The following is a 20,692-nucleotide window of genomic DNA, read 5'->3' as shown; positions in this document are numbered from 1 at the left end:
TCCTCCCCCCTCCCCCCGGCCATCTCTCATGGATGACATTGAAGGTAGAGTGGAGATTGGATAGCAGCTGGTTTCCTTTGGCTATATGTAGGTTGATCAGGAAGTAGGGAGGCATTCGAGTTGTAGATGGTCCTTAGAGATGGATCCTAAGTATAGCATCTAGAAGTTATATATATATATATATATATATAAATACTGTCATCTGGGTTGATTCCTGGGTCAAATCTTACTGGGGAAACAGCATTTACAAGCCCTGTATGAGGGAGTGAGGAGGGGAACCTTCAGACTCCCTCATACAGGGCTTGTAAATGCTGTTTCCCCAGTAAGATTTGACCCAGGAATCAACCCAGATGACAATATTTATGTATTTGATTTTTTAGCTTGTCCTCCCAAAGGAGCTTAGAACGTGTTACAAATCATTTTCCCTAGTGTACAGAGGTAGGTTAGACCCTGCCATCTATTTTAAGTAGCATGGAATCTTGCTACATATTTCTGGGATCCTACCTGGTACTTGTGACCTGGATTGACCACTGTCGGAAGCAGGACTTTTGATCTGACTCCATATAATGATTCTTACGTTCTCATGTAGAGTTGCTGTGCCATGTGAACTGATCACTCCCTTTGCAGTGTGATGCCTTCAGCAGCTGCTCTGTTCACCTCATCCCCGCCCACCCCAATTCTGGCACTGCCTCAGGTTCAAGGATTATCCCAGACAATTAGCCCCAGAGATGATGCAAATATTTGCTTTATTGGCAATTCTTCGTGTTTTCCTTTTTGTTTTTGAAAGTAGGATGCTGTAAGGCACCAGCTGTTCTTGGTCTGGGAAGTTATGTGGGGAGAGAGTGGGAGGGCTGATTGGTGAGCCGCATGCAGTGATTTGTATGTAAGCATCCCATCAACAAATACCAGGCATGCAAGCAGTGACAGTGCGTGCTGGAAGGAGGACTGGCCGTGAAGGTGTGAAGAAGAAAGTTTCACATGTAGGGTTGGCATTGTGAACTATCATGTTCTCTCTCTGCTGCCCTATCTTGGACACCCTCTTGCCATCTCTCCTCCAATATTCTTCACTGTCTCATATCCTCTTCTCTGTCTTCGCAACACATAACACTGTGTAGCCCCCTTTTCTATGTACCTCATCGGAGCTGCCAAGTTACCTAGTTCCAAGAAGCTTTTAGGCCAGTCCTAGATTTCTGGCAACCCTATCCTGATGCATTGTAGGACATATTGATTTCTCTTTGTAGAATCAAGGACTATAAATACCAGACTATGTGACTGTATCAAAAGCAACTTTATGGCTCTGGGAGAGAAGGTGAAGCAGGCAGGTGCGCTGGTGGTTTTCTTGTCCATCCTCCCTGTCGAGGGTAAAGGACAGGGCAGAGAAACTTGCATCCTGGAGATGAATGTGTGGCTACGTGGATGGTGTCGTTGAGAACGTTTTGACTACCTGGACCATAGTATGATTTTCCAAGGGCTGCTGAGCAGGGATGTTGTGCATCTATCAAAGAAATGTCTTCGGCAGCAGGCTGGTTAATCTGCTGAAGAGGGCTTTAAACTAGAAGTGATGGGGCAGGATGATCAAAGACCTTAGGTATAAGCTCTTAGGTATAAACCCTTAGGTAAGTAAATCTAAACAAATGGGAAAAGGGGACAATGTCTGGAAAGCAGCATATACTAATGTTTGAAGTATGGTAAACAAGATTCTGGATCTAGAAGCTATGATGGAAGAAGATGAGTTAGATATATTGATGATCACGGAAACGGTTCATGGAGAACCATGACTAGGATGTAGTTATACTGGACTATAATCTGTTCAGGAAAGACAGGGTAGGAAGAAAAGGAGGGGGAGTAACATTATATGTTAAAGATCATATTAAGGCCACACAATTGCAGGATCTGCAGGGCAAGGAAGAGGTACTATGGATCAATTTGGAAAAAGAGAATGGTGAATATATTTACATTGGTGTGATATACAGGCCTCCTTCTCAGACTGAAGAAGTGGACAGAGATTTAATAGTAGACAGTCAGAATATATCTAAAAAGGGAGAAATTTTACTAATAGGTGATTTTAACATGCTGGATGTTGATTGAGGTATCCCTATAGTGGGGTCTTCTAGAAGTAGGGCGATCCTGGATTCTCTACAAGGAGAACTGTTACAGCAGTTGGTATTGGAACCCATGCAGGATGGGGTCATACTGGACTTAGTGCTTACAAACGGGGAAAGTGTTTCTGATGTTACAGTGGCATCCAGTGATCAATGCATGATACGGTTTAATATTAAGATGGGTATAGAGGGCTCATTCAAAAGCAAAGATTCTAGACTTTTAAAAAACTAACTTTGTTCGGATAGGGGATTATACCATGGAATTGTTGTCTGGAAGGAGTGGGAATTCAGTGGGCAAAATTGAAAGAAGTATTTGTAAGAGCAAAAAACCGTTTTTATGAGGCAAGTAAGTATAAGTAAGAGGAAAAGAAGGCCGCTTTGGTTCTCAAAATTAGTAGCTGAGAAGGTAAGGAATAAGAGGTTAGCTTTCATAAACTACAAAAGATCATAGAAAGAGGCAAAAACTACAAAAGATCATAGAAAGAGGCAAAAATATAATTTGAGTAGTTCTTCAGAGCTTACAATCCCACACTGTGGGATTTCACCATTTAAATATATATATATATATATATATATATATATATATTTAAAATGTTTATATATTTAATTTAGAGGTGCCAAGATCTTCACATGACATTTAATACCTTAGACAAGCCTTTCCTTTTGTTATTATGTCTTTTAAGCTATGAGTAATCTTTGGGGCATCTTTTTCTATAATTCTATAAATGGCATCTAACTTAAGATTGAAATGACCTATGCACTGCGTTCCTTGGCGCCTGTTGTTGGCACCATTTATAGAATCGGGGACTTAGTTTTTAGCCCATTGTTCCCTCTAAGCCAAGTGAGGGTCTTCCAGTTACATTGCTGCCAGTAGATGGTGTACTTCAACATTGTGTTTTCAATTGCTAGGGACAGGTAGGTTCCTTTTTCAAAAAAAAAAAAAAAAAATCTTTATTGATTTTCCAAACTATCAACAGTGAACATAAAAACATAAGAATTGCCGCTGCTGGATCAGACCAGTAGTCCATCGTGCCCAGCAGTTCGCTCACACGGTGGCCCTCTGGTCAAAGACCAGTGCCCTAACTGAGACTAGCTCAGCAGGAACTTGTCTAACTTTGTCTTGAATCCCTGGAAGGTGTTTTCCCCTATGACAGACTCCGGAAGAGCGTTCCAGTTTTCTACCACTCTCTGGGTGAAGAAGAACTTCCTTATGTTAGTGCATTAACAATTAGATGTACATATAATAAATCCAGATAAAACACTTTCAACTTTCAAAAGCCATGAGCAATCACTTTTACCCTTCCCGCCTTCCCACCCAAATAACTAAATATAGATTCCATTAATAACCTTCCCCATGTTAACATCTGTAAGAGTCAAAGAACTCTCCATCCCTCCCACCCCTTGGATATGTAATTTATAATCAGTCAATTATTATTAATAAAGTTAGTCAATGGACTCCATGTTAATTGAAATAACTTAATATTTTCCCTTTGATCAGTAATCATTTTTTCCAACCTATAACAAAGACATAGTGAGTGCCACCAAAAATTAAAATTCAAGCGATCAAAGTTCTTCCAATTTGTTTTGATCATTTGAATGGCTATCCCAGTCATGATTCCTAACAATCTGTTTTTATGTCCTACAGAGCTTACCTATCCTTCACTATTGAAAATGTGATAGTGAAACTGCACCTCCCACTGGCAGTACTGTAGGTGGAGGGTTCTCACTCAGCTTAGAAGGATCAGTGCTTCAGCTCCTGTCTTCAAGTGGATCTAGTTTTCAGAATATTCCTAATGAATATGCATAAGAGATATTTACATACAATGGAGGTAGTAGGCAAATCTCTCATGCATATTCAATAAGAATGGATGGAACAAGGAAAATTATGATTAAAAAGAATATCCAGTTTATTCTGTGATTAGAGAATAAACTACAAAAAAAAAAAAATATATATATATATATATAGTGACAGGGAAGCTCCTGTCCCAGCCAAAAGAACCACGAAATCCAGCATGCACTCTGCCCTGGTCCCAGGAAAACCCGGCATGGAGCCGGGACAGCCGGCACAGCCCGGAAGGGTACAGAAAAGACAGGTGATAGCTCAGCCTAAGAATCAGAGGGGGAGGGCACTAGAACCTAATTATTCCCCCTATTACTCCTTTCCTCCCTCTCTCAAACCCAAAACCAATCCAGAAGGGGGTGGGGTTAGTCCCCAGGGTGTGCCAGGAAAAAAGCCTCAAATACAAACTAGAGGGAGACAGCAAGGAGGCTCAGCTGTGGCTAATCCCAATCAACCTACAGCCAGGAAGGATTGCAGCTACCACAGCGTGCCTGAGCCCCGGGCTAGAACCTTGTCCCAGAAGCAGCCCAGCAGGAGGGAAATTGGAAACCCTGGGAGGTATCTCGCCGGGCCGGACAAACCCTGGGAGGGTGATCCAAGAGATGTACAAGGAAGAAGTCAGGTTAGCCAAGAGCTAACCCACAGGCAAGGAGGGGGCTGGGAGGAACAACCTGAGGTTACCGGGTGGAGAGACAGCCGGTGCTATGGGGCTAAGGACTGGGAAATGAACAGTCTTACTGGAGAGAGTGAACCTGGGGAGGATATGGATGTAGGAGAGAGTGGGTTATAGTAGGGCCTGCTGACTCTCCCAGAAATCCAGACCAGGTTAATTAAAACCCTGAACACAAGCAGGCATTGAAGCAGGGCAGAGGCAGTCCTGTCCAATTCTGAGAAGTCACTATAAGAAACTTTAAGTTGCCTTACCTCCAGAGGACTTGTAAAAGGAAGGTAATTGATTTTGTTTTTCTCTGGGGATGACTTCCAGTGACTGAAGCATATGACGGGGAGCTTGGCATTCCCAAACCTTTTTGTTTTCCTCTTTTTGGTTTTGTGTGAGCTTGCTTTGTTTATTAGACCTGGAAGCTCTAGGCAGGACAAGGACTTGAGCATATACTTGGCTCTGGAGAGTGTGCAAAAGTAACTACATGTTCTCAGTTGTTTCTTTTCTTTTGAAAACTTTAATAAAGCTGAATCCAGTTCCTAGACAATCCGTCTTCCAGGTTTATCATTTCTCCAGCCACATAAAAGGTGCTACAATAAATCTGCCTTATATATATATATATATATATATATATATATATATATATATATATATATATATATATATATATATATATATATATATATATATATATATATAAATAAACATATACAGAAAAAGGTATCACCCCTATTCTAGCCTGCGGTGACTATTTGGGGTAGGAAAAGCCTCAGAGATTATGGAGCTATGTTGTTTCCTGCAATCATTGATGTAAAAACCTCCCCAGTACCGCTTATATTTATATTTTATTACCCAACTGATCTATTTTTCTTTTATATACATCAAAAATTCTTTTCAACACTATAGATAACAGTCTAGTACATTGTTCAAAATTTTTCAGAACTGTTCACCACGTAGCTGATAGAGTCAGTAGTGAAAAAACATTACTATATTGTCATCAAAAAATTCACTTATATTAATAATAATAATAATAATAATAATAAAGATTTATTCTTGTATACTGCCCATCCACAAAGTTCCAGGCGGTTAACATCAAAGAAGAACTTTCTGAATTATTTCATTTTATGGGGTTATGGGTCTTCTTAATTATTGATGTTTGTTAGTTCATAATTTTAATGAAATAATTTGAAGTCTGATTGATTACAAAGTATTAATGTGAACTATTGAACATATTGGATTATTATAATAAGATGTATGTTTTACTTTATATGAAATGGAAATTGTATAGCGATAGGGAGGGGGTGTGGGGGCGTGATTGCGTGTCTAACTAACTGTGTCTGAGTTCATCATGAAATACTTTATTAATGGGGGGGGGGAATGGGGTGGATGGGGTACTGGATGCGATTTTAGTTTTAGAATTTTCTAACTATGTTTTATTGAATTTTAATGTCAATGAGCTAAATCACCCCATAAAGAGCAAAAACATGGTGAATTTTCTGAAAAATCAAGAGGCAGATGTTTACTTTCTGCAGGAAACACACTTATCTCATAATGAAGCTGTCAAACTTGAAGGAGGTTTGGTGAAACACTGTTTTAATGCACCGGCAGTGGGTAAGAAGGCTGGTGTGGCTATCCTGGTCAATAAGAAATGTAATGTGATATTTGATAAGATTCAAGCTGACACCATGGGAAGATGGCTTCAAGTGGATATGACCTCAGGAAGAAATACCCTGACCCTTTTAATGTATATGCTCCTAACTCAAATCAGGTCGAATTCTTAAAAAAACTCCAACACTTAATTCTATCACTGGCTACATCAGATCTAATAGTGGCTAGAGACTTCAATGCAGTTATGGACTCGCTGTTGGATAAACAACCTAGCAGGCAGCTGAAATCACTCAGTCTGGATAATTTTGTACAGTCATGTGGTCTAAAAGATATTTGGAGACTTTTGCATTTTAATGTTAGGGAATTTTCCTTTTGCTCCCATGTTCATCAGTCATTTTCAAGAATAGATTACTTTTTTGTTTCAGATAATTTAATTCAACAGGTTACAAAGGCCAGTATAGATCCGATTATTTTGACGGATCATGCTGGTATTTGGATAGAATATAATTTTGGAGAAACAGATTTAAATAGACCTGTTTGGAAATTTAATAATATATTGCTTGCAGATTCAAACTTTCATGAGGAAATTCAGAAGAAAGTTGAATATTTTCAGCTAAACACCTCAGAGGAAGTCTCTTTGGAAGTTATTTAGGATGCTTTTAAAGCTACGATGAGAGGGCAAATAATTTTATATTCGGCACACATAGGGAAGATCTTAAAAGTAGAATTCTCTAATTTGGCACAAGATATTCGGACTTTAGAATCGCAATTGGCCTCGAAATGGGAACAATCCACCTTACAGGCCCTTTTGAAAGCTAAATATAAATACAATGAGATTTCCTCACAATTGGCCAGGAAAGATTTGTTTACTCAGCAGGCTATATAAATTCGAATAAAGCGGGAAGATTATTAGCAAATTATCTAAAAAAAAAAAAAGAAAGTAAAAATAGCGGCTATTAAAGATGAGAAGGGTAACACTCATTCTCAAATTGGAAATATTGTGAAGCAGTTTTTGGAATTTTATAAAGCTTTATATTCTTCTGAGCTTTATCCAGATTAAGAAATTGAAGGTTTAGAATTTTTAAAGCTAATTCAGGGGACAAAAATTCCCAAGCATATAAAACAAAATCTTGAGGCACCTATATCACTTCAAAAACTTCAGAAAGCATTGAAGTCCCTCAGAGCTGGGTCCGCTCTGGGTGGTGATGGTTTTACAGTGGAGTTTTTCAAATCATTCCAAAGTATTCTTTTACCTTATCTGCTAAATTTATATCATTCACAACTTACCAAAGGTTCTATTTCAGGTGCTATGGCTGAATCCTTAATCATTGGTTTGCCGAAGCCAAATAGAGATTCCATGTTGGTTTCAAATTACAGGCCTATATCTTTAATTAATGTAGATGGAAAACTCCTGGCTTATTCAAGATCTTATTCAAGATCTCACCAATACCATTATACATCCAATCTCTCTCACTGATCATGCTGCCATCTCTTTATATATATCCATCTCAGCCCCACATAAGGAATCCCCCTCATGGTGGCTAAACAACGCCTTACTGCTAGACGAGGAAATTATTGAAAAAATCAATTCTTTCACTGCGGAGTTTTTTGAAAATAATTCTAAAGATCCTGAAATTTGCCCTTCCATTGTCTGGGAAGCATACAAAGTAACCCTTAGAGGTGAATTGATTAAAATTGCCTCTTGGAAAAAGAAACAGTCCATGAGAAAGGAAAAAGATTTAGAAAACTCCATCAAAACCTTAGAATTACAACATATGTCTAACCACATACATGACCCAAATACTTTCCAACGTATTCAAAATCTTAAATATGAATACAATACTTTAGTTTCACATATAGCTAGGCGTGATATTTTTATCTCTAACTCTGGTCATTACATGGGAGATAATATAATGGGTCGTCCTTTGGCCAGATACCTTAAAAATAAATCTAAAAGACTACATATAACGGCTATTCAGAATTCATCAGGTCAATTAGTCAAAACCAGATCTCTAATTTCCTCTCAATTTGAAAAATTCTATACTTCTTTATACCAATCCGAATCTACCACTCCTGAAGCAGATATAGACTCATTTCTTACCTCCTTAACTCATCCGACCATTCCAGAATCTGTTAAATTGGAACTTGATTCTCCAATAACTATATTAGAAATTGAAACTGCCATATCTTCCTTACCTGCTGGGAAAGCCCCTGGCCCAGACGGCTTCACGAACGAATTCTTTAAACAATTTCGCACCCTACTAGCTCCTCATCTCCTTAAATATTATGACTTCCTCCACTCCACTCCGGACAAGCAATTCAATTTCACCGAGGCCACCATTGTAGTAATCCCTAAACCTGACAGAGATGACACTTTAGTTAAAAACTTTCGCCCCATCTCTCTCCTCAATTTAGACTACAAGATAATGGCAAAATTACTTGCATTAAGACTTACCAAAATAATCCCATTGCTTATACATAAAGATCAAACAGGGTTCATTAAACAAAGATATATAGGAGACAACCTGCGCCTATTTCACTATATTAACGCTCATGCTAAAACAATGTCAGACCCTGTAATAGGCCTAGCTATTGATGCTGAAAAAGCCTTTGACCGAGTGGAGTGGCCTTTCCTTTTCCATGTCCTGAAGTGGTATAATTTTGGCCCATTTTTTACAAACTGGATAAAAACACTATATCATCAACCCACAGCTCGTATTAGGATTAACAATTCTTTATCTAATAAATTTCCCCTCCATAGAGGTACTCGACAAGGCTGTCCTCTCTCACCATTGCTATTTAATTTAGTGTTAGAGCCACTCCTTTCAGCTATACGACAAAGTCCCTCAATTAAAGGTATTCCCTCCTCTGATCGAGATTTCAAATTAGCAGCTTATGCTGATGATGTTTTACTTTTTCTGAGAGACCCTTTACTCTCCCTTCCCAATCTTATTCACATTATCACTCAATACTCCCTCCTTTCCGGATACTCTGTTAATTGGGAGAAATCAGAGATCTTCCCTCTAAATGATAATATACTTCCATCAGATTTGGCTCATTTTCCTTTCTCATGGTCACATGAAGCTGTGAAATACTTGGGGATTTTAATACATAAAGATTCGGTTCATGCTCAAGATCTTAATATATCTAAAGTCAAAAATCTAGTTCTAAACACTACATCTCGATGGACTCCACTCTTTTTATCCTGGTGGGGTAGAATTGCATCCATCAAAATGACTCTGGCCCCTCAAATTAATTATATCCTTTCTATGCTCCCTCTGTTATGCCGGAAATCATTATTTAATTGGCTAAATATGAAAATATCTGAATTCATTTGGAACAAGAAAAAACCTCGAATTGCTCTCGCCAAACTGAAAGCCTCTAAGATCAACGGTGGTCTCAACTTTCCTGATTTCTATCACTATTATATTGCTTCATTAGCCAAATATGGAGCTTACTGGCTCACTAACTCCACCACTCAAAATCTTCCCACTCAAGATCTTCCTGCCTGGTTTGAAATGGAATGTTTTTTATGTACGCCTTTACACATCTCATGCTTACTAACGGTGTCAATACCAAGGCACTTAAAGAGATACTCTTTATTGGGTGCAACGCAGCATGCTTTTTATCTTATAGATACATTGACTGAAATCTCAGTTAATGTTAGTCCACTCATGTCCCTTTGGAACAATCCCAAAATTCAAAATCACAATAAATCTCTATCATGGAAAAGGTGGCAGCGGGCAGGTATATGGTTTGTCCATCAATTGTCTACCCTCAACTCGTTAGTTCCATTCGATATACTGTGCTCTACATACTCGCTGCCTCCTTCTACTTATTCACAATGGCGTTCTCTCACTGGAGTGTTGCCTTCTTTGCATATACGATTTGACTATATGACTTCCAAAAATACTATTTACAACTGGTCTTCTCTGTCTCTATTAAAAGGCAAGGCGATATCATCCTTCTACAGCATTTTAAGAGATCACTCCTTCACTTTTTCACCTCACTCTATGAAGCACTGGGACGCTATACTTACCACTCCGCTTTCTGACATTGATTGGGAGCTTTTCTGGTCATCAACAAATCGCCCGCTTTTATCTTCTAGAGTATCACAATCAATGTACTTTCTTATGTGGCAGGCAATATGGACCCCACTTCGCATGTGGAAAGCTAACTTAAAGCAAGACTCTGTTTGCTGGAATTGTTTGAAAGAGGAAGGAACTCTTGATCATATGTTATTTCATTGTACTCTAGTCCGCTCTTTTTGGACCTATGTCTGGAACACCATACAATCTATTACTAACTGCTCAGAAGAAATCTCTATAGACATTGTAATCCTTCGATCTCAACACCCATGTTTCACACAATCAAATTGTCCACCTAAACTCATTGATACCATGTTGGTGACTGCTCTCATGCACATTCTAAAAAATTGGAAATCACCCTCGCTATTAGATTATACCTTTTGGTGGAACTCTCTGAGTATGTATCATAGATTTGAATCCTATGCATATGAGAAGAGAGTTACATTCCGAACCTGCATGAACTTGAAATACAACAAATCTCCATGGTCATTCTTAGACTCCTATGTACGCTCATCTTCTTAGACACTCCTGTTATCCTTTTCTTCTCCTCTCTTCTCTCTTTCATTTTTCTTTCCTTTTTCTTTTCTGCTCTCTCTCATCTTTATCTTATATATCCCTTACATACATTTTTAATAATTGGAGCCTTTGCTCCTATACAGTTAAACATAGATTTATATATTTTATATACAGAAAGCTTTATTTTGTTTCTATGTACTTTAAATGATTCTTGTATCCTTTAAAATACTTAATAAAAATTATTGAACTGGAAAACTCCTGGCTAAATTATTGGCTTTAAGCCTAGCCAAGGCTCTCCAATTCATGACTGGTATGCACCAAACGGGTTTCGTTGCTCAAAGGCACTCTTAAAATAATACTAGATTGGCATTTCATATGTTAAATTTATCAAAAACATTGAACAAGGCCCAATCTCTTTATTATATACAGGTTCCCCTCCCATGCTTTCATGTTATTATGGCATGAGAAGATCATTCCTCTCGGACTCGGACTTTCAGAATGCCAAGCAGTACTCCAGTGATGTGTATGCTTCAGCCCTGAGTGCAAAACCCTTAGCCTGTGAAGCTTCATCAGCACAGGGCTACCCGCCAATGCTGGACCCATGCTTCACAGAACCCTTTGGAGAATACCGGGCCACGCCCTTAACCACATCCAGCACGGGATCCTTGTTCAGTGCAACCACATTGCCTCCATTACTGCCCCACTTCTCTGGAGACCCTGCCCATTTCTTACTAGTAGGTATTTACATTTATTTCCATTTGTCTTGTGGTGAAGACATGGAGTACATTGCTTGATGTTTCTTTAAAAAAAAAAATAAAAATGGATTTTTGGCTAGGAAAAGACAGGTCAGCCACTGAACTGGTGTCTTTCTGCATCTGTTTCTGGAGAACTGTAAATATTTATTTATTTATTTAAAAAATTTCTAGTCCATTTATCAAGTAAGTGGATTACAAGTTCACATACATACACTTCTCCCTCCGTATTCATGGTTTCAGCATTTACAGTTTAAATTATTCATGGTTTTTAGCTTGCTGGCTCCTCCCCCAAAATTACATCAGCTTGCATAGAGAAATCGTTGATTCCAAGCATTTACAGAGAAAATCGCTGATTTCCAGTACTTTCTTCAACGTGTTTTGCCTCTCCTTCAGGAACAGACCAGGTCTCCCACCATGTTATTTGCAGTTTCACCTTATCCACAATGGTTTTTAATAGAAAACAGTGAATAACATATGAAAAAGTTATTTGCGGTTTTTCTGTATTTGCGGTTCTGTTAATCCCCTATCACAGCGAATACGGAGGGAGAAGTGTAATGTAAAAGACGTACTTAAAAATGTACAAATTCAAACATCTACGCACAATTGAAAATCATGTAAAACAGGGGTGCCCAACACGTCGATCGCGATCAACCAGTAGCTCAGGAAGGCAACGTGAGTCGATCGCGGAGCCCATCCCGGGCTCTGTGATAGACTCGTGTTGCCGTCCTGATCTACCGGGCCGATCAGCCTTCCTCTCCAGTGTTCTCTCTAGGGCCTTTTAGCTGGGCGGTCCGCCCAGCTGTCATATGCTGCTGCTGCCGCTGCTGAACATTAAAAAAAACAACAAAAAAAACCGGCTTGGAGATTTCAGCCCGTAGCGAACTTATGCTCCGTGGCTCTAACGTGTGCGTGCCGGCTTCCCTTCTCTTCCCTCCGAAACCGGAAGTTATATCCGGGGGGGGGGGGAGAAGGGAAGCCGGCACGCACATGTTGAGAGCCCTGAAGCAAGCGTTCGCTATGGGCTAAGGCGGGAGACAGGTTAGTGAAGCATTTGCTCTTCTTGCTGCCGGGTCCTGCCTACTTTCTGTTTCCGCGAAGGCAGGACCCGGCAGCAATTCCCCCAATAGGTCGATCGCGATCTTGGGCCAATCAGCCTTCCTCTCCCCGATGGCAGAATTGACGTCGGGGAGAGGAATGCTGGTCGGCCGAAGCAGGGACAGCTTGGGGCGGCGTCGGCTTTCGGGCCTGTTATTGGTGGCGGTTTGGGTCCTGGTCCCCGATGGCAGTGGCTTGGGGGAGGGCAGGGAGAAAGAAAGAAAAAGGGCAGGCAGGGAGACAGAAGGAAAGAAGAAAAACAGAAAAAAAAGAAAGGGAGGCAGAGAGAAAGAAAGGGCAGGGAGAGAGGAAGGAAAAGTTGGGGGAGGGAACGAGGTCTGGAGGAGAGGAAGCATACAGGCTAAAAGAAGGGAAGAAAGATTGGATGCACAGTCAGAAGAAGAAAGTGCAACCAGAGACTCATGAAATCACCAGACAAGATAGGAAAAATGATTTTATTTTAAATTTAGTGATCAAAATGTGTCTGAATTTATATCTGCTGTCTATATTTTACACTAAGGTCCCCTTTTACTAAACCGCAATAGAGTTTTTTTAGCGCAGGGAGCCTATGAGCATCGAGAGCAGCGCTGGGCATTCAGCGCAGTTCCCTGCGCTCTAAAAACTGCTATCGTCATTTAGTAAAAAGGAAGGGGGGTATATTTGTCTATTTTTGTATGGTTGTTACTGAGGTGATAGTGCATAGAGTCATCTGCTTTGACCTCTTTGAAAAACCCTGGAATAGGAATGATAATTAACATTTTCTATGCGTACAGTGTGCGTTGTGTTTTTTTTTAATTTTATTGTTGGTAGATCATTTTGACTTGGCCATTTTAAAAGTAGCTCGCAAGCCCAAAAAGTGTGGGCACCCCTGATGTAAAATATCAGTGCCCCAGATCAACTTTGGTCCTCATGAGAGTTTTGTGCATTTTGGTTTCTCTTGGCTTGCCCAAAATTTGACAGTATAATTTTTTTTTTTTTTTTTTTTTTAAAAAGGGAGAAAAAGAAATATCAACCCCAAATGGAAAAAGTAACATTTTCAAGATAAGTCAGTGAAATCATGTGGTTTCCATGTTAGGTACCTAATTTATGTGGAGTTAAAGGTCAACAAACAAGATCAACCCTTTTTATTAAAAGATAAATCAAGCAATTGTTGGAACCAAGAAATATGTGAAATTAAATTTGTCTCCTGAGTTACAAATCAGTAAAAATATTTTTGCAGATAAATATGAGGCTCCATAAAGTCAAGGACGGGGCAGGCTTAACCTGTGTAAACGTTTTGTAAATCTTAGTCACAGTCCCCCCAATTCTATAAATAATATCTAACGTGTACATACATTGGTGTGTGTAGCCCATGTACATGCACAACTTTATTGATTGGCCTAATTGGCAATTACCACCTCATATTAGACACTAATGGACACTAATTAAAAGTTACATGCACAACTTGGAAAGCACAATTCTGTAAAAAGTATGAACTAGCTGCAGTATGTGAATCTGAAAAAGGGGGTGTGACCAGGAGCATTTCTAAAATTTATTTATTATTTTTTATTTACATAGTAACATAGTAAATGACGGCAGATAAAGACTTGAATGGACCATCCAGGCTGCCCATGTTATACCCATTAAAAAATACATTAGATTAACTTGTCTCTTCTTTGATATTTCTGGGCCATAGACTGTAAAGTCTGATATTGTCCTAGGTTCCAAATGCTGAAGTTGCCGTCCAAGCTCTCTCCAGCCTATCCAACCATCCCGTTGTTTGCAGGACGTCTACCGTAAAGTCTGGCCAGTAACATCCTCATGTTCCAAATTAGTGGAGCTCGCATTGATGCCCTCCCTAACCCATCCTACACCGAATCACCATATATGGGACATAGACTGTGCAGGTCTGTCCATTACCAGCCTTGGTTCTTTAATTTACATCCTTCGTTTTCTAATTAGAAATCCTCTATTTTTATCCCACGCTTTTTTGAATTCCATCACTGTTTTCCTCTCCACCACTTTATTATTTTTATTTATTTAGTTTTCTAGTCCGTCCTTCCCAGGAGCCTAGAACGGGTTACAGCGATACATTCACAATGTTTTTAGGCGTACGAATAAGGGAACATTCACATTACATTGTCATAGGGTATATTCACATTACATCACATTCACTAAGGGCTCCTTTTACTAAGCTGCGTTCAGGATTTAACGCGCAGAATAGCGCACGCTACAATGCCACGTGCGCTAGACACCAACGCCAGCATTGAGCTAGCGTTAGTTCTAGCCATGTAGTGCAGGGTTAGCGCGTGCTAATCTGCTGCGTGCGCTAAAAAACGCTAGCGCACCATAGTAAAAGGAGCCCTAAGGCATCACACCATATTGCAGTCACTAAGGCCTACGAATGAGGTACATTCACATTACATATGCCTAGGACTAAGGGTACATTCACGTTTTACTAGAGATATAGATAAGGAATAAGACAGCTTATCATATATAATAAAATGGTAAGCACGCATGCGCACTCTAAAGCCGTGTTCCCTGATCCATCGCGATGTGGCCACAAGAGTGCGCATGTGCACTTATATGTCACCATATATCAGACAGACTGCACACAACTGTAACTCTCCTCCTTTTCTGGTCCGGCCCGCTGAGAGGGAAAGCGGCGCTGGCACTGCCGCCAGCTCAGCGGTGATATGTAAAAATCAATCCGCTATCAGAAGACGTCTCTTCCAGGGCTAACAGCAGCCTCCGAAGCTCCTCAGCAGCCTGTCCCGCCCCCTTGAGAAGGGCTCCCGCAGTGTCCGGAAGCGGAGATGGCAGCGCTGCTGCTGGTGGCGCTGCTCCCGCTGCTCTGCCTTTGAGCAACGCGCTGGAACTGGACACCATGGCAGCGTTTGACAGGAGGAAGAGGGGATGGGAGATAGAGAGAAGGGAGATGCTGGACTGTTGGGGGGATAGAGAAAGGGGGGGGAAGGAAGGGAGGCCTACTGCTGGACAGGGGGAGCAGGAAGAGGTGCTGATGGACAGGGGGGGGAAAGGAAGGGAGGCCTACTGCTGGACAGGGGGAGCAGGAAGAGGTGCTGATGGACAGGGGGGAGGTAAAACAAAGGGAGAAGGCTGCTGCTGGATAAGGGGAGCAGTGAAGGGGTGGTGATGGACACAGGGGAGGTAAAAGGAAGGAAGAATGGACAGGGGGAGCACGCAAGGGGTGGTGGTGGACAGCCAAAAGAAAGAAAGACAGAAATACAGAAATACAGAAAGCGGCTAAGGAGACAGAGAGAGAAAGAAATAAAGACAGACACACACACACATATTCTAGCACCCGTTAATGTAACGGGCTATAAAGCTAGTTCATAATATATTGGCGGCACAACACATATACATTTAAGCACATTGTTATAGAATACACCCAGTGCACACATAGCAAGCACAGGCATTTAGGCCTGATTTTATGCTTTACACAGCAGTGTTAAGCACAATTTTATAAAAGGTATGTGTGCCTTGTAGAACTGTGCTGAGCACCAATATATAGAATCTGTCCCTATGTGTGTGCATGTGTATACACACACGGCTGATGCAGAAACCTTGTGTTAGAGCCTTGCGCTAACGCTAAGCACATGGCTTCCTTAACACAAGACTAACACCAAAGTTTTGCTCCCTAGTGTAGTAATTGAATAATATGCAAATTTGCCCTGTGCAATTAAAAAAACATATGTTAATATGGGAGAGTGCACTGGGCATATGTGGATACAAGGTCTGCACTAGTGGCAGCTATATCTTGCACCACACAAATTGGCATTTGGAATTGCAGGTGCTATACTGGAATGCTATCCTATGCATAAGTAGCACTTTGGGCTCCTTTTACAAAGGCGCGTTAGGGCCTTAACACGCAGAATAGCATGTGCTAAAATGAGCAGGCGGTAGTTTTTCGGATTAGCGCGCGTTAATCCGCTATGTGCGCTAAAAATGCTAGCGCACCTTCGTAAAAGGAGCCCTTTATCTCTTGAACATGTCTATTCCTTGGGATGAGTACGGGTGCTATGTCTGGTCTATATGCAGAGCCCTGACATCCAAGTGAGCACAGGATATCTACTACTACTATTATTTCAATAGCGCTACCACATGCATGCAGCGCTGTACAGAGTCACAAAGAAGACAGTCCCTGCTCAAAAGAGTACATTCTAAACAAGACAAGACAGACAGGATGTTATGGATACAGTAAAGGGGGACGGTTAATGAGCTGGCTGGGTTGGAGGGCAGAGGAGTAGGGTTAAGGATTGAAGGCTGTATTAGAGAATGACACGGTGACAAAATTCATCACTGTTCCCATTCCCGCGGATAACCGCGGGAAACCATCTTCATGTCATTCTTTAAGGAGCGAGGGAAGAATCAGAATATGAATGGCCACAACCACTGACCCTCAAGCTTTGCTTTGAAGAATGCTGGTATAGAAGGACTGAGGTTGAAATCTATATATATAAAATCGGAGGTATGTATGTGTGTATGTGTGTGTGTATGTGCCGCGATCACGCAAAAACGGCTTGACCGATTTGAACGAAACTTGGTATGCAGATCCCTCACTACCTGGGGTGATATGTTCTGGGGGTCTCGCGGCCCACCTGCACACGTGGGCGGAGCTACAAACAGAAAATCACATTTCACCCATTCATGTCAATGGAAAAAATGTAAAAAGCTGCCATTCTCACTGTAATTCAAAAACGGCTTGACCGATTTGAACGAAACTTGGTATGCAGATCCCTCACTACCTGGGGTGATATGTTCTGGGGGTCTCGTGGCCCACCTGCACACGTGGGCGGAGCTACAAACAGAAAATCACATTTCACCCATTCATGTCAATGGAAAAAATGTAAAAAGATGCCATTCTCACATTAATTCAAAAACGGCTTGACCGATTTGAACGAAACTTGGTATGCTGATCCCTCACTACCTGGGGTGATATGTTCTGGGGGTCTCGCGGCCCACCTGCACACGTGGGCGGAGCTACAAACAGAAAATCGGATTTCACCCATTCATGTCAATGGAAAAAATGTAAAACGCTGTGGGACCGATTTGAACGAAAATTGGTATGCAGATCCCTCACTACCGGGGATGATATGTTCTGGGGGTCTCGCGGCTCACATGCACACGTGGGCGGAGCTACAAACAGAAAATCAGATTTCACCCATTCAAGTCATTGGAAAAAATGTACAAAGCTGTGGGACCGATTTGAACGAAACTTGGTATGCAGATCCCTCACTACCTGGGGTGATATGTTCTGGGGGTCTCGCGGCCCACCTGCACACGTGGGCGGAGCTACAAACAGAAATTCAGATTTCACCCATTCAAGTCAATGGAAAAAATGTAAGAAGCTGTGGGACCGATTTGAACGAAACTTGGTATGCAGATCCCTCACTACCTGGGGTGATATGTTCTGGGGGTCTCGCGGCCCACCTGCACACGTGGGAAGGGTGGGTTCACCCAAGAATGTATATGTTCTTGCTCCTGGAGGTGAAACTAAAAATGTTGTGTATAATCAATTTTTATGTTAGTTGAATTGTATTCATTTTGTCAAATATTTCACATTATACTTTTAATATTTTACTTTTTATAAATCTGTAACAACATTATTTCATTCACCACTATAAAGTATCTTTATTTAAATCCATTTACAGTGTTATTGCTATAATTAAATACCCGTGCAACGCCGGGGCATCAGCTAGTAGACACTAAAAAGTGACATGGGATTATTTCCCGCGGTTATCCGCGGGGACGGGAACGGTGATGAATTTTGTCACCGTGTCATTCTCTAGGCTGTATCAAAAAGTTGGGTTTTCAGACTGCTAAATAGGTGGTGGTCAACAGTGTCAGAAGCAGCAGAATAGAGATCTTTGGATCTGGCCAGGAACAGGCCATTGGAGAAGTTAGCAAGGGCAGTTTCCATAGAACGCAGAAGGCGAAAGCCTGATTGAAGTGGATCAAGAATAGCTTGAGATGAAAGAAAGTCAAGATAATGGCGGTGAACAGCACGTTCAAGTAGCTTGGAGAAGAAAGGAAGGAGGGAGATGGGGTGATAGTTGGAGGGGCAGGTAGGGTCCAGTGAGAGTTTTTTGAGGAGGGGTGTAACTATGGATTGTTTGAGGAACAGTTGCAGTGGAAAGTGGAAGACTGATAATATGACAAATAGAAGGGATGACAATAGGAGATACAGTGCTGAGTAGATGGGTGGGAATCTGATTAGAGGCACAGGAAGTGAGTTTGGAGGAGGAAAGAAATTGTGCAGTTTCCTCTTCAGAGATTTCAGAAAAGGTAGCAGGGGTTGAAGGAAGGTTGACAGAATGGACAGGAGGAAGGAAAGGTGGAGGTGACCTGGTTTTGAACTTAAGGTTAATCTTGTGAACCTTATCGTAGAAGAGAGTGAAAGAAAAGAGAAAGTGAAGGAGGGATTGGAGGTGAGGACACTTTGAGTGTGGCAAAGAGATGGTGAGGGTTGGAGCCAAGAGAATTAGTCACATGGGTGTAGTAGTCTTATTTGGCAAGTGAAAGAGCAGACTGGAAGGAGGTCAGCTGGAATTTGACATTGTGTGGTATTAATGGCCAATTATCGGTGCCAATTAGGTTAGTTAAACAATTTAAGTTGTGCATGCAAATCAGCTGTGTGCACAGATTTGTGCACACAACATAAAGTGCCATATACAGAATTTGAGGGTTAGTAAATAAAGCAGAACACCAAAGAATTCCAGAGAAGAATATTGCAGTTCCAAATGGTGGCTGATTTGCTTTTCCATATTTTGTGTTTGGTTACTGTATCTTGTCTTTTTTTGTTCACAGAGAGACTCATGGGACCAATCAGGACCCGATGGAATCAACCAGTCAGAAACCTTATGTCCGGATGCCTTGCAAACAGCTCCTTCATCCATGGCAAACTGCCTTGTGCACCATGAACCAAGTAATGCATCCCAGTACAGAGCTCCACCTCGGTATTCTGCAGTTCCGGGTACCCCGTCCTACTCCTTGCATGCCTTTGATGATGCACATTACACTTCCAGTTGTCCCACCTCGTCCTCCTACTCTTTCTCCTCCTTCATGACTGTTGCAAATGAGTTACCTTCCAAGATGGCTCATCTTCCTTCCGATGAGACGTCAGAGGCCAGTGCCCTCCAGGACAGCACTTCTTGGGCAAAGGAAGATGCAAATGTTATTTGGGGATCCTATGAATTCAGAAGAAACTACTGACATGGGGGACTTGGTTGCTTTTCTGCCAACTAGTTGGTTTTTCCACCTTCTATATGGATCATGCTAGAATTTCTGTTTTTTGGGGAAGTAGGATGGGATCTTGTATTGGTGAAAAAATATTATCTTTTGTAATTATTTTCGTTATATTCATGGTAATGTTACAAATGTGCTTATCAAGGTAGTTTTATTTTATGGAAAATCTAATTATTCATCTTGAAAATTTTTTTTTTTTAAATAGGAACATTCTTAGGCCCAGAAGCTTCACTTCCTAATGAGCTTAATTTACTAAGGTCAATTATATATTTCCCAATTGGGTGTTGGTAGTCCTATATCTCCACTGATCAGTCCCAATTTTTGACAAGTGATATAGATTTAACTGGTAGATTTTTAAAAAATGTGAGAGAAAATAAACTTTAAGCAATGAATTTTCAGTAACACTTGAACATAGTCTAAAAATCTTAGATATATTTTACACATACTTAAAAAGTTTATTTCATAATCTGAACACTTCAATAAAAGCATCAGGAATGAAGTCAGAGTAATGATACTGTGTTTATCTGGGGAATGTTTGCATTGTAGTCATCCTGAGATTGCCCACTCCCTTCCACCGCCGAATTCAATCAGCCCCTCCCCCCCAGCAGTGAGAGAGATGCCTACTCACTCCCACCACTAAGAAAGGCCCCCCGACACTTCCTCCCACAGCAGTAAGAGAGATGCCCACTCCCTCCCATTGCTGACATCAAGCAACCCCCCAAAAACCCTTGGCAGTAGGAGAAATGACCATTCTAGCCACCAAGCAACGCCCCCTAACA

General features: G+C 41.0%; 1 protein-coding gene across 2 annotated transcripts in view; it reads left to right on the top strand.

Annotated features, from left to right (window-relative positions):
- The window catches only part of C13H11orf53 (chromosome 13 C11orf53 homolog), a 78,085-nt gene extending 57,681 nt beyond the window's left edge, over positions 1–20,404 (top strand). For both annotated transcript variants that reach the window (XM_033918725.1, XM_033918726.1), the window contains 2 exons: positions 11,245–11,549; positions 19,476–20,404. In XM_033918725.1, coding sequence (XP_033774616.1) covers positions 11,245–11,549; positions 19,476–19,880 — 710 coding nt within the window. In that variant the 3' untranslated portion in view covers positions 19,881–20,404. The remainder of the gene's footprint in view (positions 1–11,244; positions 11,550–19,475) is intronic.
- The last annotated feature ends 288 nt before the right edge of the window (positions 20,405–20,692 follow it).

This window comes from Geotrypetes seraphini, chromosome 13 (genome assembly GCF_902459505.1).
Source record: "Geotrypetes seraphini chromosome 13, aGeoSer1.1, whole genome shotgun sequence".
NCBI lineage: Eukaryota > Metazoa > Chordata > Amphibia > Gymnophiona > Dermophiidae > Geotrypetes > Geotrypetes seraphini.
Note: the sequence above shows the minus strand (reverse complement) of the source record. Positions and strands in the feature narration are given on the sequence as shown.